This window comes from Poeciliopsis prolifica, unplaced genomic scaffold (assembly GCF_027474105.1).
Source record: "Poeciliopsis prolifica strain line A6 unplaced genomic scaffold, Auburn_PproV2 SCAFFOLD056, whole genome shotgun sequence".
NCBI classification, from domain to species: Eukaryota; Metazoa; Chordata; class Actinopteri; order Cyprinodontiformes; family Poeciliidae; genus Poeciliopsis; species Poeciliopsis prolifica.
The window spans coordinates 710,000-732,725 of record NW_026562431.1 but is presented as its reverse complement, the minus strand read 5'-3'; the positions used below and the strand labels follow the sequence as shown (position 1 = coordinate 732,725).

The 22,726-nt window shown below is 37.6% G+C and overlaps 3 protein-coding genes across 3 annotated transcripts; all 3 read left to right on the top strand.

The window, feature by feature from the left end:
- The first annotated feature begins 151 nt into the window (after positions 1 to 151).
- LOC129379244 (gamma-crystallin S-like) lies at positions 152 to 1,502 on the top strand. The gene is made up of 3 exons (XM_055059942.1): positions 152 to 251; positions 449 to 691; positions 1,085 to 1,502. Exons 1-3 carry the CDS (start codon positions 243 to 245, stop codon positions 1,355 to 1,357), a joined length of 525 nt encoding a protein of 174 aa, XP_054915917.1. The 5' UTR covers positions 152 to 242; the 3' UTR covers positions 1,358 to 1,502.
- Positions 1,503 to 9,679: 8,177 nt separating this feature from the next.
- LOC129379181 (uncharacterized) lies at positions 9,680 to 16,688 on the top strand. Its single transcript, XM_055059831.1, has 27 exons — positions 9,680 to 9,835; positions 9,914 to 9,996; positions 11,333 to 11,650; positions 11,830 to 12,120; positions 12,246 to 12,379; positions 12,507 to 12,557; positions 12,678 to 12,728; positions 12,864 to 12,914; positions 13,127 to 13,177; positions 13,298 to 13,348; positions 13,484 to 13,534; positions 13,657 to 13,707; positions 13,843 to 13,893; positions 14,028 to 14,078; positions 14,214 to 14,264; positions 14,400 to 14,461; positions 14,586 to 14,636; positions 14,772 to 14,822; positions 14,959 to 15,009; positions 15,145 to 15,195; positions 15,325 to 15,375; positions 15,697 to 15,757; positions 15,882 to 15,932; positions 16,067 to 16,117; positions 16,253 to 16,303; positions 16,439 to 16,489; positions 16,587 to 16,688. Exons 2-27 carry the CDS (start codon positions 9,948 to 9,950, stop codon positions 16,686 to 16,688), a joined length of 1,986 nt encoding a protein of 661 aa, XP_054915806.1. The 5' UTR covers positions 9,680 to 9,835; positions 9,914 to 9,947.
- Positions 16,689 to 16,796: 108 nt separating this feature from the next.
- On the top strand, positions 16,797 to 22,484 carry LOC129379180 (transcription factor SPT20 homolog). The gene is made up of 15 exons (XM_055059830.1): positions 16,797 to 16,822; positions 16,958 to 17,008; positions 17,144 to 17,194; positions 17,330 to 17,380; positions 17,516 to 17,566; positions 20,111 to 20,161; positions 20,442 to 20,492; positions 20,627 to 20,677; positions 20,813 to 20,863; positions 20,990 to 21,040; positions 21,176 to 21,226; positions 21,902 to 21,952; positions 22,088 to 22,138; positions 22,274 to 22,324; positions 22,460 to 22,484. Exons 3-15 carry the CDS (start codon positions 17,160 to 17,162, stop codon positions 22,482 to 22,484), a joined length of 621 nt encoding a protein of 206 aa, XP_054915805.1. The 5' UTR covers positions 16,797 to 16,822; positions 16,958 to 17,008; positions 17,144 to 17,159.
- The last annotated feature ends 242 nt before the right edge of the window (positions 22,485 to 22,726 follow it).

The window sequence follows — 22,726 nt, the reverse complement described above, 5'->3', positions numbered from 1 at the left end:
ATGCTTTTCTGGAAAAACTGAATAGCACTAGAATCACTGACTCAATTTTTGGATCTCATTTTCATGACAAAGCGATTGTTCCTCTTGTACTAACACTGTTGCTGTTTATAAATGTGAGTGAGTGTTGGGGTATAAAAAGCAGAAGCTGAAAGGCCAGTCGACACCGAGACCTCAGGGGATCCACCAGCATCACCAAGGCTCAGCTTCACCAAGGCTCAGCTTCCCCAAACAATATACCCAAAATGGGCAGGGTGAGTTAGCATGAGGCTCAGAGTGTCTGCTCCAAACTTCTCTTTTGGAAAATTATATATTCAAATTATAGTTAAGTCTACAGAACCATGTCTCTTTAGCTTTTTAGGTAGACCTACATCTATTCTGGTAATCCATACTGTTTTCTGAGATGAGCTGCACATCGGAGACGTCTCACACACTAAATGTTTTCCTCCAGATTACCTTCTACGAGGACAAGAACTTTCAGGGTCGTCGTTATGAGTGTGACAGTGACTGCTCAGATTTCCACACATACCTGAGCCACTGCAACTCCATCCGAGTGGAGAGTGGGGCCTGGGTGGTGTATGAGAGGCCTAACTACATGGGTTACCAATACGTCCTGACCAGAGGGGAGTACCCGGAGTACCAGCGCTGGATGGGACTCAATGACCGCCTCAGCTCCTGCAAGATAGTCCATTTTGTAAGTCAGTCTGCTCTGGACCTATACTAATTGGGTTTTAGTCCACAATGACTGCAGTGCAGGGTAAAATATTAGAGCTCATGGAGTGCCACTTATGCAATCAGTGCCTGCAGGGCTCAGTCAATAACCAATAAAGGATGTGTTTCCTGTGTGACCCTCAGTCTGCAGTGTCTCATCTAAAAATCAAAGCTGTGAGCTGACGCTGCTTTACGGTTGTGCTCAAATGGTGTAACCTGAAATTTTGCTTAGTGGACATTTCTACTACAAACACATCTCCTTTATCTTTTTTATTCTTACATCCCAAACCCCCTTGCTCTATTCATTCCTGACAACTTTTCCCTTCAAACACCCATCTGTGTCACCCTCTCTCCTCATGTTCCCCTCTGCTTCCAGACCAGTGGGACCCTGTACAAGATGCAGCTTTACGAGAAGGCAGACTTTGGCGGCCAGGCCCTGGAGGCCACCGAGGACTGCCCCTCGCTCCTGGAGAAGTTCCGCTGGAGAGAGGTCAACTCCTGCAAGGTCTTTGATGGCTGGTGGGTTTTCTACGAGCGTCAAAACTACACCGGGAGGCAGTACTTCCTAGAGAAGGGAGAGTACCGTAAGCCCGGTGACTGGGGTGCCGTCAGTCCTTTGGTGCAGTCTTTCAGGCGCTTCACAGAATGATTAAAACTTAATCCAAATTGTCCCAAGTACCATAAATGAGGTAAATCAGAGGCATTAGCTGCTGATTTACCTCAGCTAATTATGTCATACTTCCAACAAGCTGTGGTTTTGAACTGAGGTCTTATAAATAAAACTATTAACAGAATGACTTGTCTTTAGAGTTTTCATATGAGCTGTTAAAGTCATAAATCCAAGCATGAGATTAGAAATGTTATTGCTGTATTTGACCAGTAGTTTAAAGATAATTGATCCCTTCTAACTTTAAGAGGCATTTCTCCCATTTCAACCTGTAATGCATCCGTTGAAGATGTTTTAAAATCGCCAGTACATATTCTTAAGGCCTGATGTTGGATAATATTTAACTTATGGAGGTTTATATCTGCTGCTGAGTTATAAACTAGTCCAGGACTGATCTAATTATTAACCCAGTATAAATTGCTTTTAGTGAATTTCTATCAGCTCCCTACTATATTCCAACTAAATACCTCATTATATTTAATACCTTCCTACATTTATCAATTATTTTCTTAATGTGCACAACCCATGTCATTTCATCAAACCACAAAAGAAATTTAAATTGTGGAACTCTTTCCAAATCCTGACCATATAATTTTAAGTCAATTCTTTTCATCAACTCTTCTTGTAAAAAAAACTCTGCAGGAAATTTAAAACCCCATTTATAAGACCATTTTTCTACAACTGAAATTGCTCCCTGAAGCTTCTTTACAATAAAGTCTAAATTTCTTCCTCTTTTCCACATTGCTCCACTTCACTTGTATTTGTCTTTCTTCTAGAAATTTTTTAACACATCAAAACATGACCATTTGTACTCATTCTTCTAATTTTAATTAATAACCCTTTCCTCCACATCATATCATATGTTCTCTCAATATCAAACATATCTTTAGTCACTTGAGCCTTTCTAATTTCATGCTCCAAACATAAACCTGGGTCCATTGTACCTCTCCCTCTCATGAAAGCACTGTGATAACAGGATATAAGTCTCTTATTTTCCATATAACATATTAATCTTTCATTTATCATTCTCTAGATTATTTTACATAAGTTTGATGTTAATGCTATCGGGCAATAATTTTATGGTTTTGACTCATCTTTCCCTGATTTTAGGATTGTAATAATCACTACTTCCTTCCAACTCTTTGGCAATTCCCCATCCTCCCATATCCGGTTATACATTTCTGATAAAATATTTTTAGAAGATTCACTTAAATTACTAACCATAACAAATTTGATCTTTTCCTGGAGCTGATAACTTATATTTTTAAGTGCCCTATTCAGTTCTGTTATTGTAAACAACATATTCAATGGATCATTTGTTTCTCCCAGTTGCTGTAATACATTTCTGTTCCCTAAAATTGTCTTTTCTCTTCCTTTTTTTCCCTTCTTCACTACTATTTTCAGAACTATGAAGTTTAACAAAAGTATTTACCAACATTTTGGCCTTTTCTCTCTCAGTAACTGCTGTTATTTCTCCATCATTTAATAGTGGATATCCACTCACTCTTTTAATCCCATTCACTCTTTTAATTGTTGCACCTTTGAAATATATCTCTCCCTCCCTACTGAATTACAAAACCTCCACCAATAATCTATTTTTGTTTTACATTTTTAATAATTCTTCTTACTTTTGTTTGCAATTTCTTGTATTCATTCAGATTCTGAAAGTTGTGATTTCTTTTTCCTAATTTGAAAGCTTTATTTCGTTTCTTGATAACTTCAGTACATTCTGATGTCCGCCAGATCACTTCCTATAGTTGTTTTATTGATTACTGGCCATAAACTAACAGCTGCTAGAGAATTTGAAACTAATGTTATATCAATTGCTGACTCTGCATTATCTCTAAAGTTAATTCTGATTCCACTCCCATCATTTAGACATACCATATTTTTAACATCCATTATTTCTTCTATTATATCTCCATTTTGATCATTATGATGACTCCACAATGAGCTATGCCCATTAAAATCCCACACCACATGACTTTGCCCTCTAAATATACCCCAGGTTCCTTCATTAAATCTGTTGAAAGTCTTTTACATGGATTATAGAAGTTGATTATTTTAAATTGCCCATTTACTGTCCAAATTTCAATAACAATATATTTTAACTCTCTTCCTTTAGCCAATAGTCAAAATTGAATTCCCTTTTTATGAATGTTACATTCACTCCTCCTGACCCTCCCTCTCTGTCTCTTCTATTGCTTTCATATCCTTTTATAACAAAATCAAGATTTGGTCCAAGTCAAGTTTCCTGAATACAATACAATGTAATATCTAGATCTTCCTTAAATTCTCTAACAAATCCTTTAAACTCCTGTCCATTTGCAAAAAGGCTTCTAAGCATTCCACTGTAAGATGTAAGTTTTTGTCTTCCTGTTCTCCTGTCTTTCTGCCCCTAATCTCTTATTTATGTGGTCCCAAGATAAAACCTCTCCAACCCTTGCGAAGTTTAGCTCAAGATTGATCCGATTTATGAACGCTAGTGTCGGCCAGCCGTTCTCTACCGCTCCCTCCAAAATTTGCACAATAAAAAGTATTATGCACTTACTTTTTCTCTTTTCATAAAATGTGCTTGTACTGATGGACACTGTTTTTCTGAATGAGAAAAGCATTTGGTAACATTGAAAAGCCCTAAATGACCTCTGTAGGTAGCAAAATGAATTAATTCAGTAGTATACATTGGGTGGGAGATATTCAAGTTTACAAATGTCCTCCACAGAGGACAAATTTGAACTACTGGTCATCAGGAGAATATTGTAATGTCTTGTTCGCTATATTTATCTATACAAATATGTAAATATTTCCGTGTGTTTCTGTTGTGTTTATTTGAGTTTTCTGTGTCCTTAGTCTCCTCGTTGTCCTGTCTTCCCCTTGATTGCTTCCAGGTGTGTCTTGTTCCCTTGATTACCCTCAGTGTATTTAGTCCCTCCTGTGTCCTTTGTTCCTGGTTGGGTCCTTGTCGTATTTTGTCGTTGTTGTTATTTTGTTGCTGTTTAGCTGCCTGTTTGACAAGTGCTATCGGTGTGAGCCCTGGCTTCCGCTCAGCCGTGCTGCCTGGCCGCAGAGTGTTGACTGTTGTTCTGGACTGTTTTTGTTATTGAATCTACACCACTCACCTTACCTGGGCCTCCAGCGTCTGCCTCACCACCTCCACCACAGTGTCTGCCTCACCACCTCCACCACAGTGTCTGCCTCACCACCTCCACCACAGTGTCTGCCTCACCACCTCCACCACAGTGTCTGCCTCACCACCTCCACCACAGTGTCTGCCTCACCACCTCCACCACATATGACACAAGGACCCAACGAGGAACAAAGGACACAGGAGAGTTTAAAATACAGTGAGGGTAATCAAGGGAACAAGACACACCTGGGAATAGTTAAGGGGAAGACAGGACAACAAGGAGAACTCAGGACACAGAAAACTCAAAATCAAACACGTAAAAACACGGAACATGACAATTTACTATGGTGAAATTCTGGCACCCACAGCTGCTGGTACTTTGCTGCCAATCAGCAATTTTTTTTAGTTCAGATTTATTTCCTGTGAACAGACCGTTAACTACAATATAATTTTCTTTCAATTTCTCTTATTGTATTTGACCCTGATAGATTAATGTGACTGTCTAATTCTTTGACAATCCCCTCCCCCAAATGTTGTATTAGAAGAAAAAAAAAAAAAAAAAAACATTTTCCTAGCTGTGTTAATAGCTGAAATAGATTATAAATGCATCTTTAGTCATGGGCATCTTGGAAGCTAGTCTAATATGCAACTGCATTGGACAAAATTACCTTCGCTTACCATGTTAGGACAACAACAAAAAACCCCAAACTGGACATTCTTTCTCATTTTTTACAAGTTATCTGACCTATAACATTAGGCCTCAGTCAGATGTTTCAGTCATCTTGAAAAATGGTCGCCATATTGAGCTTTGCTATGGCCAGTAGTATGTCACATCACCATTGGAAATTGTTTCACTTATTTGCTTCACTAAGAGGGCTGTAATATCTTCAAGGTCTTATGCTATCAGTTGGTCTGCTGTAATTAGTCACATACCTGAAACACTTTCACATTCTAACAACAACCTTGTTTCCCCGGTCTATCTCTCGTGGTCAACGGGCTAAATGCGGGTGTGAGGATTTGGATTTTGTGGGTGTTTTTTATCTACAAGTTTGCTCCAGACATGTCCATTCTGGTGAGTGTCTAAATTCACTTTATTGTTGTTGTGTCATAATTTTTTGCAATGATTTTGTCCGGGTTACTCATGTTCAGTATGTTGAGTTCATTTAAGTGGCCAACCTTGTTTAGGTCGGACTTATATTTTTTATGTATAGTCAGAGTTCTGTCAGTGGACATCAAGGTTATTCCATTATTGTGAAGTAAACTATTTAAGTTTTCTAGTGTTATAATTTAAAGTATTAATACTGATGTGTGTTCTACAGAGGAGGAAAGCAAGTTGGAGAGGCTGAGGAGGAAAACGCCTGGAGAGGAGCTCAGCCAGGCTGCACATTCTGAAGAAAAACATGAACTATTTGTGTTGAAATATATGAAGTGGCTGTTTTCTCTCATTTCATAATTTAACATGGTAAACATTCATGAAATATTTGATTCAAGCACTTTAAGTTTCATATAAACAGGTGATGAATGAATCACATATTAAGTAAAAATTGGATATTTAAAATATTTCAGGTAATAAACATACATGTAATGAAAGACTATATTTTTAAATAAATATTTTATGTGATTAAAGTGAACGTAGACATTTTGTAGTAAACATTTAATGTAAACTATCAAACCAGATGAAAAAGCCCACCTTTAAACATTTAATGTGTAATTAAACAGTTCAGACTAAACAATAAAGGTGACAAGTAAATGCTCTGAAATAGATCACACTTTAAATATTTGTTGTGTCTAACATATTTCAGGTAAGAAGTGAACATGTAATGATCCTGTCCTAGAATTGTATGTTATTAATAGCATAAATTAACACTTTTTGTATCAGTTGGTCACAAGGCAAGGCATTTATTTACAGCAGCGTTTGGTTCAGAAATGTCTCCAAGTGAACCTCCGAGGGAGCGACAGAGAACAGCTGGCTGGAATTAGCGTTCATAAATCAGATCAACCTTAAGTTAAATGCCCATTACTCCAGAATAAACTTTGTTGTGGTCTGTGGCCTTTAAAAATGGCGCAGAGCAACTGCCCGAGACATAAACGTCAAATGCAATGACTTTGGTTCCAAAGCTCTATTACCTTCCCTGTGTATTTAAACCCACTTGTGTCTCTTGTTTCCTGTCAGATCCTTCAATAATAGCACTGGAATATTGTCCAGGTCTTCTGCTATCAGTAGGTCTGCTGCAATTAGTCACATGCATGAAACAAAACACACTTTTGTATCACATTGTAATGACTGGACATGCAGAAGCTGGCCTGCCCACGGTATTAGCATATGGCCAAGTAGATTGCGGTGCATTCCTAAGTCCAGCCTATTGTCCGGGGCGTACTTACCAAAGACGATAAATATGTGTGCTCATTCTTTCTTCATCACATACAAATGTCCATGTGAACTTGGAGACATTTGGTCCTTATTCACCAAAGTAACATTGTGAGAACCTAATATTTAAGTCATCTGAAATATTACACTCAAACACAAAAGCCGTAAAGATTGTTGGATTCCCGCCTCTCTGGCTGCAGTGGGCACTTGAAACACAGAGCAACAATCAAATGAGGTGTTTTATAAATGTTTCATTTTCGATGCGAGGAAAGAGCAAGACATGCAAAAAAACATCAAGGTTTTGCATTTTTTGAATGTCACCAGAAAATTAATATCGAATCATGTCTTTTTAATTTTTCAATCTTTAATTCTCAAATTAAAAAAAAACCTAACAATTAAATAACTGGTACATGGATCATCAATCTTTTCTGTGTTTTCGTCTTGATTCTCTCATCAAACATTCATAAAAGGCCTATCAAGCAGACATTATTTTATTTCTTTGCATGAAGCACTATTGGCATTCAGCAACAACCTCGCTTGTTTTCTTCTCTCTGAAAAACAGTCAAGAACACATACAGAAGTTAACTTGTCTAAAAAGTGGTCAGATTTTGTGATGACCTGTTTATGACTCAGATTTTTTTCTGTGCAGATATAGATAATGGTCACAGAAAGGTACAACAGGTTATTGGAAGATTACAAAAAAACAACGACATAACACATTTTCAAGAAAAACTGATTAGAAAAACAAAACACTTTTTTCAAATCTTCAGCCAAGATAACACATTATAATAAAAATATGAGGTTTTCAGAGATGAAGGATGATAAAGGTCAAGCTAAGATCCTTCTAGGCTCATCTAATGGAAGTCCACCAAAGAAAAAGACATATCCATATGTTTACAAATGGAGAGAAACACAGCATACATGACAGTTAAATGAGAAAAAGAAGCCTAATTATGGTAATTAGCTAAACATGCAATTTTAGCTAATTTCACACATCAAGTTCAGGCCTTGAACTTACTTGGAAGAACATGGTGCACTTTTTGTTATCCTTCATTTTAAGAGTAAACAATGTAACAACCCTGAAAAGACTACATGTTGGAGGAACTGAATGTTCCAGTAGGACCTGTTCATATCACCTGAGATATGAACAGGCCCGAGATCGCGCCCTACTGGTCAGAGCTGATAATGGATCTAAACTTGTGCTATTTCACTGTGGTCTATGAAGCACGTGGGCATGCAGACTGTTTTCACAAATATTTGTGAAAGAATGGGTCACTCTGTGAACTGTGATGTCACCTGTGCAACAAATCCAGTCGTTAAAATTTCCTCGCTCCTAAATATTCCACAGTCAGCTGTGTTATGAGGAAACGGAAGTGTTTGGGAACGACAGCAACTCATTCACAAAGTGGTCGGCCATGTAAACTGACAGAGCGAGGTCAGCAGATGCTGAAGAGCACAGAAGACATCACCAACTTTCTGCTGGAGGTCACTATAGACCTCCAGACTTCATGTCATTAGCTCAGGAACAGTCTACAGAGAGATTTATGGAATGGGTTTCCATGGTGGCCAGCTGCATCTTAGCCATACCTCACCAAGTGCAATGCAAAGCATTGGATGCCGTGTTGTAAAGCACGCCGGCACTGGACTCTTGAGCAGTGGAGGAGCGTTCTCTGAAGTTACGAATCACGCTTCTCCCTCTGGCAATCTGATGAACGAGTCTGGGTTTGGCGGTTGCCAGGACGACGGTACTTGTCAGACTATTGTGCTGAGTGTGAAGTTTGGTGGTGGGTGGATTATGGTGTGGGGTTGTTTTCAGGAGCTGGGATTGGTCCCTTAGTTCCAATGAAAGGAACTCTGAATGCTTCAGCAACATTTTAGACAATCCTATGCTCCCAACTTTGTGAAAACAGTTTCATTGGACCCTTCGTCTTCCATATGACTGTGCATCAGATCACGAAGTAAGGTCCATAAAGACATGGATCTTGCCATAAAGACATGGAAAGACTCTGCCAGTCTTTCCACACCAGACTGGCAGAGTCTGTTGTGGATGCACTTGACTGGCCTGCACAGAGTCCTGATCCCAACCTGATAGAACACCTTTGGAATGAATTAGAGAGGAGACAGAGAGCCAGGCCTTCTAGTCCAACATCAGTATGTGACCTCACAAATACGCTTCTGGAAGAATGGTGAAAAAACCCCATAGACAGCCTTCAACTCTTTCTGGGACTGCCTTCCCAGAAGAGTTGAAGCTGTTCTAGTTGCAAAGTGTAGAACTTCAATGTCCTATAGAACTCTATGGATTAGGAATGGAAATGACTTACATTACTGTTAAGCAACATGTCAGTGCAAAAAAAAAAAAAAAAAAAAAGATTGGATATTATTTATTTCTTCTTCTTTTTTTTTACCAGTTATGTGATCCATAAGACTTGACCTCAGTCAGATGTGTCAGCCATCTTGACAAATGGTTTGCCATATTGAATTTTGCCATCCCCAACAGTAGATACATGTTGCAAATTTTATGCTTGCATCACAAATGGAAAGATTGTTTCACCTATTTTCTTCAATAATAGCACTGGAATATTGTCAAGGTCTTCTGCTATCAGTAGGTCTGCTGCAATTAGTCACATGCATGAAACAAAACACACTTTTGTATCACTTTGTAATGACTGGACATGCAGAAGCTGGCCTGCCCACGGTATTAGCATATGGCCAAGTAGATTGCGGCGTATTCCTAAGTCCAGCCTATTGTCCGGGGCGTACTTACCAAAGAAGATAAATATGTAATGTACTCTGATTTCTGGGCTCTTTCTGTGGTAACACTGCATAAAAGGCTCAGTGCTGTACAACTTTACATGTGGTCAAGAATAAATTAGTCTCTGGCTTGCTACTGACTCCAGCTCCTTTCCTTGGGCTCCCAACAGAAGAGCTGAGTGATAGAAAAAGCTAACAATTACCTGAACCGAAGGTATTTGTACAATATTTTTTCTGAAGCTAATCAATAACAGGGCATGCTATCAACTGTAGAATATGTTTATTTTAACAGCTCTTCAACAACAAAAGCTCATCTTTTTAGAGACATGAAAGCTGTGATTGGACTGCAGTTGATGCTGATAGGAGTCTGTTGTGGTGAGCTCTTCATGATTTTTTTCACATAACACCTTATTGACTGTGTGGTTGTTTTGTCTGGATTTCTCATACATTCTACATTGTGAAATCTCTTAATGACACATTGTTTAATATTTTCTACGTTGATTCATTTTTAATGCCTTGGATTTCAAGGATATTCTTAAAGTTTTCTTCTTAAACCAAAATCAAAGTCTTCATTTGCTGTGTCTGCATTGGGTCATGCCTCTGATATTATCAGACACACACATCATTACTGTGTGGATGATAATCATATCTTATTGATAATAAAGTTTTTGTTGTCAAATTAAGTTAGTACACACTTTGTTAGCATTAATGTCAAATTAATGTATTTGTCGTTTTTAATTAGGTATCTGTAGTTTTTTTTTTGGCATGAAATGATTATAGAAAAAGCAGAAATGCAACCACTACTGATAACAATAGCAGTCAAAGTAGGAATAACTGACAACCATCTGCCATGGGCAGCTGAGGTTTTGAGAAGACAGAGCAGAAAACACAAGAAAAAACAAACAAACTGATGTTGGATTATTTCAGTGTTCATGACAGTAAAAAGTTGATAGCAGAAGATAGAAAACTTTGGCTATTATCTGCATTTCTCAGCAGATGTCCTCCTCCAGGAAGGACTTACAGCTCAGATTTCTCATATCATAGGAGAATGTTTTGGATTAGCTCAATTTCGTGGACTCACTGATAGTAAGGAACTACAGCTGTCCTGCGTTTAAAAAACAAAAGTTTTCAGCAAGGACAATCATTTTTGGCAATTTGACATCACTGGTGCAGGACTGTAGGGACTGTTTAATTTAGAATGAGAATCAGAATTCCATTTAATGTAGTTGCCCACGAATAAAGCACAATGAAATTTAAATATAGCAATTCTTGAACAAACATATACAACTGGTGTGTTAAGAATAAATTAATGAAGGTTTTAGATGGATTAGCTGTGTTCAGTCCAACAACAGCTCTTAAGTAGAAACTGTTGTTTAGTCTTATTGCCCTAAAATGCCACAGTGAGACACTCTGGCTTAACACCATCAAATTTTTAATTGATTACATTTCAAATACAATTCTAAACAGGTGCGTTTTAGTCTAGATTTAAAGGATTTCAGTGTTTCAGCTGTTTTACAGTTTTCTGGAAGTGTGTTCCAAATTTTTGGTGCATAGATGCTGAAAGCTGCTTCTCCTCATTTGGTTCAACTGAACAGTCATCAGCTGGCTGAAAAAACTGTTTTTTGATTCAAGGTTAAGTCTTGCTGTTGTGGGGTTTTAAAAATGATTTCATGCAAATAAATTTTCCTTCCTGTTTTTCTAATTTTCTAAGGTATGGAATCTTCCTGCGATGCCAGAAAGAAGGAAGTTCGTTGTTATGGAGCCTTAGGAGGAACAGTGAACCTTCGGATAATGGATAAGGCCACAAAACTATCTAAATTCATTTGGGCAAAGAAACGCTCACAGTTATTCCACTGGCTGTCCCACATGATTGTAGCTCGTACAAAGGACAATAGATTTAGCTTTTTTCCACATAATGGAACAGTTAAGATCACTAACCTTAGAAGGCACGACAGCGGTTTATATCAACTTATGTTAAAGAAGGGTAGAAAGTACAAAGTTACAAGAATTCTGAAGCTGTTTATTGAAGGTATGTTGATCTTCCGATATTTTCTTCTTATTTTTATTTTCTTCTCATACATTAATAGCAGTTATAAAAATCTAACATTGTATTTCATCCATAGAATGTGAAATAAGACTGTCATGTCTGTTCTGTCAATTGTATTTTAACTTAACATTTGAAAAATACTCCTGTGGTTTATCTCTCAGTTCCTGTGTCATCTCTCTGGGTAGTCTCTAAATGTACGTCCTCTGGAAAGCAGAGGGTGTTCTGCTTTCCTGAGGAAGGGGACAATCATTTCTGCAAGTGGACTATGGATGGAAAACCTCTGAAAAACTTTAAGTACTTATCTAGATATAAGAAGAAAAACTCTAAGTTCTTTTCTGGACATGCTAAAACTTGCACCATTCTTCTGGAACCAAAGGAAATAGGTCATCTCGGCTGCTCACTCAGGAATCACATAAGTCATTCCTTCAAAGAGAAAAATATAATCAGCTGTGGTGAGTAAAACCATCATATTAAATGAAACAACCTGTTTGTTCATATATGTCAGCTTTATTTCTAAAAGCTTCCCACCTGAGTGATATTTAATCAAAACCATTTTGGGTACATGGACAATCAACAGCTGGTAAAAAAGGGACCAAATTGGAAAAGGAAAAAACCAAGATTTTGAAAAATGGATGTCTTAATAATTCATCGTCGACTCAGTGTACAAAAAACAAAGATGGAGCTAAAATTACAACACTCCCACCAAAACTGGTAAGTCAGAAGTCATCAGTAACAGCCACAGGTTTTACAGCACTTTGATCATGACCCATTTTATGTAAAATAAAAAAAATTATAAATCGAAATTTAACAGTCTGTTAATCCTTCATTGTCTACTCAGACTCCAAAAGAGAAGGATGGGGCAAAAAATTCAACAGTCCTGCCAAAATTGGTGAGTCACCTTCACTGGTTTTACAGCACTTTCATCATGAACCCAATTTAGTAAAATTACAAAACTGGTCAATGAAATGTTTTCCCATTTGAATTTATAAATACTTCATTGTCTACTCAGTTTCCAAAAGAGAAAGATGAGGCTAAAAATCATACAGTACAACTAACACTGGTAAGTGAGAAGTCATCTACACATGCCCCAGGTTGTACAGCACCTTAATCACGACCAGATCTTTGTGAAATTACAAAACTGGTCAATGACATGTTTTCCAATTAAGAAACTTATAATTCTTTATTGTCAACTCAGTCTCCAAAAGAGAAGGATGGGGTTAAAAAACCAACAGTCCCACCAACACTGGTAAGAAAGAAGTAATCGAAACCTGACCCAGGTTTTAAAGCACCTTAACACGAATCAATTTTTGTAAAATTAGAAAATTTCCAAGTCAAATGTTTTCTCATTATGAATTTAATAGCTGCCCGAGCCTGGATCTTTGTCTAAGTTCGTCTGAACGTAAAGGTTAGCCTGTGTACGAATGTGCTAATTTAAAACCATATTTCAACACTACTCAGTCTCCAGAAGAAAAGGATGGGGCTAAAATACGACCAGTCTCACCAACACTGGTAAGTGAGAAGTCATGTTTTACAGCACCTTAATCATGACCCAATTTTTGAAAAATTACAAAATTTACAAGTCAAATAATTTGCCATGAAGAATTTGATAATCGTTCTCTTTCTACTCAGTCTCCAGAAAGGAAAGGTGGGTCAAAAAAACCAACAGTCCCACCAACACTGGTAAGTGAGAAGTCATCTACACCTGCCCCATGTTTTACAACACTTTAATAATGACTCAAACTTTGTGAAATTATAAAAGGGGACAATTAAATATTTACCAATTTAGAAACTTATAATCCTTATCTGTCTACTCAGTCTCCAGAAGGGAAAGTTGGGTCTAAAAAACCAACAGTCTCACCAACACTGGTAAGTGAGATGTCATCTGCAGCTGCCACAACTTTTACAGCACCTTAATCTCGACCCAATTTTCGTAAAATTACAAAATGTACATGTCAACAGAATTTAATAATCCTTCTTTTTCTACTTAGTCTCCAGAAGGGAAAGATGGGGCTAAAAAACAAACAGTCTCACCAACATTGGTAAGTGGGTGGTCACCTACACTTGCCCCATGTTTTACAGCACTTTAATAACGACTCAAACTGTGTGACATTACAAAAGTGGTCAATTGAATATTTACCAACTTAGAAACTGAATATCCTTCTTTGTGTACTCAGTCTCCAGAAGAAAAAGATGGGAATAAAAAACCAAAAGTCCAACCAACACTGGTAAGTGAGAAGTCATCTGCACCGGCCACAAGTTTTACAGCACCTTAATCATGCCCCAATTTTTGTACATGTACAATATTTACAGGTCAAATGTTTTCGATTTACAAAATTTTAAAAGTTCATTGTCTACTCAGTCTCCAGAAGAGAAGGATGGGGCTAAAATACGACCAGTCCCACCAACACTGGTAAGTGAGTCGTCATCGACCGCTGCCCAAGGTTTTACAGCACCTTAATCTCGACCCAATTTTTGTAAAATTACAAAATGTACATGTCAAATGTTTTCCCTTTAAGCATTTAATAAGCATTCTTTGTCTTCTCAGTCTCCAGAAGAAAAGGATGGGGCTAAAAAACCAACAGTCCCACTAACATTGGTAAGTGAGAAGGCATTTACACTTTCCCCAGGTTTTACAACACTTTAATAACAACCCAAACTTTGTGAAATTACAAAAGTGGACAATTAAATGTTTACCTATATAGAAACTTATAATCCTTCTTTGTCTTCTCAGTCTCCAGAAGAAAAGGATGGGGCTAAAAAACCAACAGTCCCACTAACATTGGTAAGTGAGAAGTCATCTGCACCTGCCTCAAGTTTTATAGCACCTTAATCTCAACCCAATTTTTGTAAAATTACAAAATTTACAAGTCAAATGATTTCCCATGAAGAATTTAATAATCCTTCTCTTTCTATTCAGTCTCCAGATGGGAAAGTTGGGTCTAAAAAACCAACAGTCCCACCAACATTGGTAAGTGGGAAGTCATCTACAATTTCCCCATGTTTTACAACACTTTAATAACAACCCAAACTTTATGAAATTACAAAAGTGGACAATTAAATGTTTACCCATATAGAAACTTATAATCCTTTGTTGTCTACTCAGTCTCCAGAAGGGAAGGATGGGGCTAAAATACCACCAGTCTCACCAACACTGGTAAGTGAGAAGTCATCAACACCTGCCCCGTGTTTTGACAGCACTTTAATAAGGACCCAAACTTTGTGAAATTACAAAAGTGGACAATTAAATGTTTACCCACATAGAAACTTATAATCCTTCTTTGTCTACTCAGTTTCCAGAAGGGAAGGATGGGGGTAAAAAACCAACAGTCCCACCAACACTGGTAAGTGAGATGTCATCAACACCTGCCACATGTTTTACAGCACCTTAATCACACCCCAATTTTTGTACATGTACAATATTTACAGGTCAAATGTTTTTTGATTTACAATATTTTAAAAGTTCATTGTCTACTCAGTCTCCAGAAGAGAAGGATGTGGCTAAAAAACCACCAGTCTCACCAACACTAGTAAGTGAGAAGTCATCTGCACCTGCCTCAAGTTTACAGTACCTTAATCTCAACCCAATTTTTGTAAAATTACAAAATTGTCAACTGTTTTCCCATTAAGCATTTAATAATCATTCTTTGTCTACTCAGTCTCCAGAAGGGAAGGATGGGGCTAAAAAACCACCAGTCTCACCAACACTGGTAAGTGAGAAGGCATTTACACTTTCCCCAGGTTTTACAACACTTTAATAACAACCCAAACTTTTTGAACTTACAAAAGTGTACAATTAAATGTTAACCTATATAGAAACTTATAATCCTTCTTTTTCTACTCAGTCTCCAGAAGAGAAGGATGGAAATAAAAAACCAAAAGTCCAACCAACACTGGTAAGTGAGAAGTCATCTACACCTGCCACAAGTTTTACAGCATCTTAATCATGACCCAATTTCTGTAAAATTACAAAATTTACAAGTCAAATGATTTCCCTTTAAGCATTTAATAAGCATTCTATGTCTTCTCAGTCTCCAGAAGAAAAGGATGGGGCTAAAAACCAACAGTCCCACTAACACTGGTAAGTGGGAAGTCATCTACACTTGCCCCATGTTTTACAGCACTTTAATAACGACTCAAACTTTGTGACATTACAAAAGTGGACAATCAAATATTTACCAACTTAGAATCTTAATATCCTTCTTTGTGTACTCAGTCTCCAGAAGAAAAGGATGGGAATAAAAAACCAAAAGTCCAACCAACACTGGTAAGTGAGAAGTCATCTGCACCGGCCACAAGTTTTACAGCACTTCAATCACGCCAGAATTTTTGTACATGTACAATATTTACAGGTCAAATGTTTTCGATTTACAAAATTTTAAAAATTCATTGTCTACTCAGTCTCCAGAAGAGAAGGATGGGGCTAAAATACGACCAGTCCCACCAACACTGGTAAGTGAGTCGTCATCGACCGCTGCCCAAGGTTTTACAGCACCTTAATCTCGACAAAATTTTTTTAAAATTACAAAATGTACATGTCAAATGTTTTCCCTTTAAGCATTTAATAAGCATTCTTTGTCTTCTCAGTCTCCAGAAGAAAAGGATGGGGCTAAAAAACCAACAGTCCCACTAACATTGGTAAGTGAGAAGTCATCTACACCTGGCCCAGGTTTTAGAGCACCTCATTTATGACCCAATTGTGGTACATTTATAATATTTACAGGTCAAATGTTTTCCGATTTACATTATTTTAAATGTTCATTGTCTACTCAGTCTCCAGAAGGGAAGGATGGGGCTAAAAAACCACCAGTCTCACCAACACTGGTAAGTGAGAAGTCATCTGCACCTGGCTCAAGTTTGCAGAGTGGACAATTAAATGTTTACCCATATAGAAACTTATAATCCTTCTTTGTCTACTCAGTCTCCAGAAGAGAAGGATGGGGCTAAAATACCACCAGTCTCACCAACACTGGTATGTAAGAAGTCATCTGCACCTGCCACACGTTTTACAGCACTTGAATAACGACTCAAACTTCGTTACATTACAAAAGTGGACAATTAAATATTTTCCGATTTAGAAACTTAATATCCTTCTTTGTCTACTCAGTCTCCAGAAGAAAAGGATGGGAATAAAAAACAAAAGTCCAACCAACACTGGTAAGTTAGAAGTCATCTGCACCGGCCACAAGTTTTACAGCACCTCAATCACGCCCCAATTTTTGTAAAATTACAAAATGTACATGTCAACTGTTTTCCCATTAAGAATTTAATAATCCTTGTCTTTCTACTCAGTCTCCAGAAGGGAAAGTTGGGTCTAAAAAACCTACTGTCCCACTAACACTGGTAAGTGAGAAGTCATCTACACTTGCCCCAGGTTTTAGAGCACCTCATTTATGACCCAATTGTGGTACATTTATAATATTTACAGGTCAAATGTTTTCCGATTTACATTGTTTTAAATGTTCACTGTCTACTCAGTCTCCAGAAGATAAGAATGGGGCTAAAATTCCACCAGTCCCACCAACACTGGTAAGTGAGTCGTCATCGACCCCTGCCCAAGGTTTTACAGCACCTTAATCATAACCCAATTTTTGTAAAATTACAAAATTTACAAGTCAAACGATTTCCCATTAAGAATTTAATAATCCTTCTTTTTCTACTTAGTCTCCAGAAGAGAAAGATGGGGCTAAAAAACCAACAGTCTCAGCAACACTGGTAAGTGAGAAGTCATCTACACCAGTCCCATGTTTTACAGTACCTTAATCTCGACCCAATTTTTTAAAAATTAGAAAATGTACATGTCAACTATTTTCCCATTAAGCATTTAATAATCCTTGTCTTTCTACTCAGTCTCCAGAAGGGAAAGATCGGTCTAAAAAACCAACAGTCCAACCAACACTGGTAAGTGAGAAGTCATCAACACCAGCCCTACACTTTAGAGCACCTTATTTATGACCCAATTTTGTTACATTTATAATATTTACAGGTCAAATGTTTTCTGATTTACATTGTTTTAAATGTTCATTGTCTACTCAGTCTCCAGAAGGGAAGGAAGGGGCTAAAAATCCACCAGTCTCACCAACACTGGTAAGTGAGAAGTCATCTACCACTGGCCCATGTTTTTCAGTACTTTAATCATGACCAAATTGTGGTACAGTTATAATATTTACAGGTCAATTGTTTTCTGATTTACACTGTTTTAAATGGTCATTGTCTACTCAGTCTCCAGAAGAGAAGGATGGGGCTAAAATACCACCAGTCTCACCAACACTGGTAAGTGAGAAGTCATCAACACCTGCCACAAGTTTTACAGCATCTTAATCATGACCCAATTTCTGTAAAATTACAAAATTTACAAGTCAAATGATTTCCCTTTAAGCATTTAATAAGCATTCTATGTCTTCTCAGTCTCCAGAAGAAAAGGATGGGGCTAAAAAACCAACAGTCCCACTAACACTGGTAAGTGGGAAGTCATCTACACTTGCCCCATGTTTTACAGCACTTTAATAACGACTCAAACTTTGTGACATTACAAAAGTGGACAATCAAATATTTACCAACTTAGAATCTTCATATCCTTCTTTGTGTACTCAGTCTCCAGAAGAAAAGGATGGGAATAAAAAACCAAAAGTCCAACCAACACTGGTAAGTTAGAAGTCATCTGCACCGGCCACAAGTTTTACAGCACCTCAATCACGCCCCAATTTTTGTAAAATTACAAAATGTACATGTCAACTGTTTTCCCATTAAGAATTTAATAATCCTTGTCTTTCTACTCAGTCTCCAGAAGGGAAAGTTGGGTCTAAAAAACCCACTGTCCCACTAACACTGGTAAGTGAGAAATCATCTGCACCGGCCACAAGTTTTACAGCACTTCAATCACGCCAGAATTTTTGTACATGTACAATATTTACAGGTCAAATGTTTTTCGATTTACAAAATTTTAAAAATTCATTGTCTACTCAGTCTCCAGAAGAGAAGGATGGGGCTAAAATACGACCAGTCCCACCAACACTGGTAAGTGAGTCGTCATCGACCGCTGCCCAAGGTTTTACAGCACCTTAATCTCGACAAAATTTTTTTAAAATTACAAAATGTACATGTCAAATTTTCCCTTTAAGCATTTAATAAGCATTCTTTGTCTTCTCAGTCTCCAGAAGAAAAGGATGGGGCTAAAAAACCAACAGTCCCACTAACATTGGTAAGTGAGAAGTTCTACCCTGGCCCAGGTTTTAGAGCACCTCATTTATGACCCAATTGTGGTACATTTATAATATTTACAGGTAAAATGTTTCCGATTTACATTATTTTAAATGTTCATTGTCTACTCAGTCTCCAGAAGGGAAGGAAGGGGCTAAAAAACCACCAGTCTCACCAACACTGGTAAGTGAGAAGTCATCTACCGCTGGCCCATGTTTTTCAGTACTTTAATCATGACCAAATTGTGGTACAGTTATAATATTTACAGGTCAATTGTTTTCTGATTTACACTGTTTTAAATGGTCATTGTCTACTCAGTCTCCAGAAGAGAAGGATGGGGCTAAAATACCACCAGTCTCACCAACACTGGTAAGTGAGAAGTCATCTACACCTGCCACACGTTTTACAGCATCTTAATCATGACCCAATTTCTGTAAAATTACAAAATTTACAAGTCAAATAATTTCCCTTTAAGCATTTAATAAGCATTCTATGTCTTCTCAGTCTCCAGAAGAAAAGGATGGGGCTAAAAAACCAACAGTCCCACTAACACTGGTAAGTGGGAAGTCATCTACACTTGCCCCATGTTTTACAGCACTTTAATAACGACTCAAACTTTGTGACATTACAAAAGTGGACAATCAAATATTTACCAACTTAGAATCTTAATATCCTTCTTTGTGTACTCAGTCTCCAGAAGAAAGGATGGGAATAAAAAACCAAAAGTCCAACCAACACTGGTAAGTGAGAAGTCATCTGAACTGGCCACAAGTTTTACAGCACTTCAATCACGCCAGAATTTTTGTACATGTACAATATTTACAGGTCAAATGTTTTTCGATTTACAAAATTTTAAAATTCATTATCTACTCAGTCTCCAGAAGAGAAGGATGGGGCTAAAATACGACCAGTCCCACCAACACTGGTAAGTGAGTCGTCATCGACGCTGCCCAAGGTTTTACAGCACCTTAATCTCGACAAAAAATTTTTAAAATTACAAAATGTACATGTCAAATGTTTTCCCTTTAAGCATTTAATAAGCATTCTTTGTCTTCTCAGTCTCCAGAAGAAAAGGATGGGGCTAAAAAACCAACAGTCCCACTAACATTGGTAAGTGAGAAATCATCTACACTTGCCCCAGGTTTTAGAGCACCTCATTTATGACCCAATTGTGGTACATTTATAATATTTACAGGTCAAATGTTTTCCGATTTACATTATTTTAAATGTTCATTGTCTACTCAGTCTCCAGAAGGGAAGGATGGGGCTAAAAAACCACCAGTCTCACCAACACTGGTAAGTGAGAAGTCATCTGCACCTGGCTCAAGTTTGCAGAGTGGACAATTAAATGTTTACCCATATAGAAACTTATAATCCTTCTTTGTCTACTCAGTCTCCAGAAGAGAAGGATGGGGCTAAAATACCACCAGTCTCACCAACACTGGTATGTAAGAAGTCATCTGCACCTGCCACGTTTTACAGCACTTGAATAACGACTCAAACTTCGTTACATTAAAAAGTGGACAATTAAATATTTTCCGATTTAGAAACTTAATATCCTTCTTTGTCTACTCAGTCTCCAGAAGAAAAGGATGGGAATAAAAAACCAAAAGTCCAACCAACACTGGTAAGTTAGAAGTCATCTGCACCGGCCACAAGTTTTACAGCACCTCAATCACGCCCCAATTTTGTAAAATTACAAAATGTACATGTCAACTGTTTTCCCATTAAGAATTTAATAATCCTTGTCTTTCTACTCAGTCTCCAGAAGGGAAAGTTGGGTCTAAAAAACCAACAGTCCCACAAACACTGGTAAGTGAGAAATCATCTACACTTGCCCCAGGTTTTAGAGCACCTCATTTATGACCCAATTGTGGTACATTTATAATATTTACAGGTCAAATGTTTTCCGATTTACATTGTTTTAAATGTTCACTGTCTACTCAGTCTCCAGAAGAGAAGAATGGGGCTAAAATTCCACCAGTCCCACCAACACTGGTAAGTGAGTCGTCATCGCCTGACCCCACAGCACCTTAATCATAACCCAATTTTTGTAAAATTACAAAATTTACAAGTCAAACGATTTCCCATTAAGAATTTAATAATCCTTCTTTTTCTACTTAGTCTCCAGAAGAGAAAGATGGGGCTAAAAAACCAACAGTCTCAGCAACACTGGTAAGTGAGAAGTCATCTACACCAGTCCCATGTTTTACAGTACCTTAATCTCGACCCAATTTTTTTAAAATTAGAAAATGTACATGTCAACTGTTTTCCCATTAAGCATTTAATAATCCTTGTCTTTCTACTCAGTCTCCAGAAGGGAAAGATCGGTCTAAAAAACCAACAGTCCAACCAACACTGGTAAGTGAGAAGTCATCTGCACCTGCCTCAAGTTTACAGTACCTTAATCTCAACCCAATTTTGTAAATTACAAAATTGTCAACTGTTTTCCCATTAAGCATTTAATAATCATTCTTTGTCTACTCAGTCTCCGGAAGGGAAGGATGGGGCTAAAATACCACGGTCTCACCAACACTGGTAAGTGAGAAATCATCTACACTTCCTCCATGTTTTACAGCACTTGAATTAAGACTCAAGCTTTGTGACATTACAAAAGTGGACAACAAAATATTTTCCAATTTAGAATCTTAATATCCTTCTTTGTCTACTCAGTCTCCAGAAGAGAAGGATGGAAATAAAAAACCAAAAGTCCAACCAACACTGGTAAGTGAGAAGTCATCAACACCTGCCCGTTTTGACAGGACTTTAATAAGGACCCAAACTTTGTGAAATTACAAAAGTGGACAATTAAATGTTTACCCACATAGAAACTTATAATCCTTCTTTGTCTACTCAGTTTCCAGAAGGGAAGGATGGGGGTAAAAAACCACCAGTCTCACCAACACTGGTAAGTGAGAAGTCATCTGCACCGGCCACAAGTTTACAGTACCTTAATCTCAACCCAATTTTTGTAAAATTACAAAATTGTCAACTGTTGTCCATTAAGCATTTAATAATCATTCTTTGTCTACTCAGTCTCCAGAAGGGAAGGATGGGGCTAAAAAACCACCAGTCTCACCAACACTGGTAAGTGAGAAGGCATTTACACTTTCCCCAGGTTTTACAACACTTTAATAACAACCCAAACTTTTTGAACTTACAAAAGTGTACAATTAAATGTTTACCTATATAGAAACTTATAATCCTTCTTTGTCTACTCAGTCTGCAGAAGAGAAGGATGGAAATAAAAAACCAAAAGTCCAACCAACACTGGTAAGTGAGAAGTCATCTGCACCTGCCACAAGTCTTACAGCACCTTAATCTCGACCCAATTTTTGTAATATTAGAAAACGTGAATGTCAACTGTTTTCCCATTAAGCATTTAATAATCCTTCTTTGTCTACTCAGTCTCCAGAAGAGAAGGATGGGGCTAAAATACCACCAGTCTCACCAACACTGGTAAGTGAGAAGTCATCTACACCTGCAACAAGTTTTACAGCATCTTAATCATGACCCAATTTCTGTAAAATTACAAAATTTACAAGTCAAATGATTTCCCTTTAAGCATTTAATAAGCATTCTTTGTCTTCTCAGTCTCCAGAAGAAAGGATGGGGCTAAAAAACCAACAGTCCCACTAACACTGGTAAGTGGGAAGTCATCTACACTTGCCCCATGTTTTACAGCACTTTAATAACGACTCAAACTTTGTGACATTACAAAAGTGGACAATCAAATATTTACCAACTTAGAATCTTAATATCCTTCTTTGTGTACTCAGTCTCCAGAAGAAAAGGATGGGAAAAAACCAAAAGTCCAACCAACACTGGTAAGTGAGAAGTCATCTGCACCGCCCACAAGTT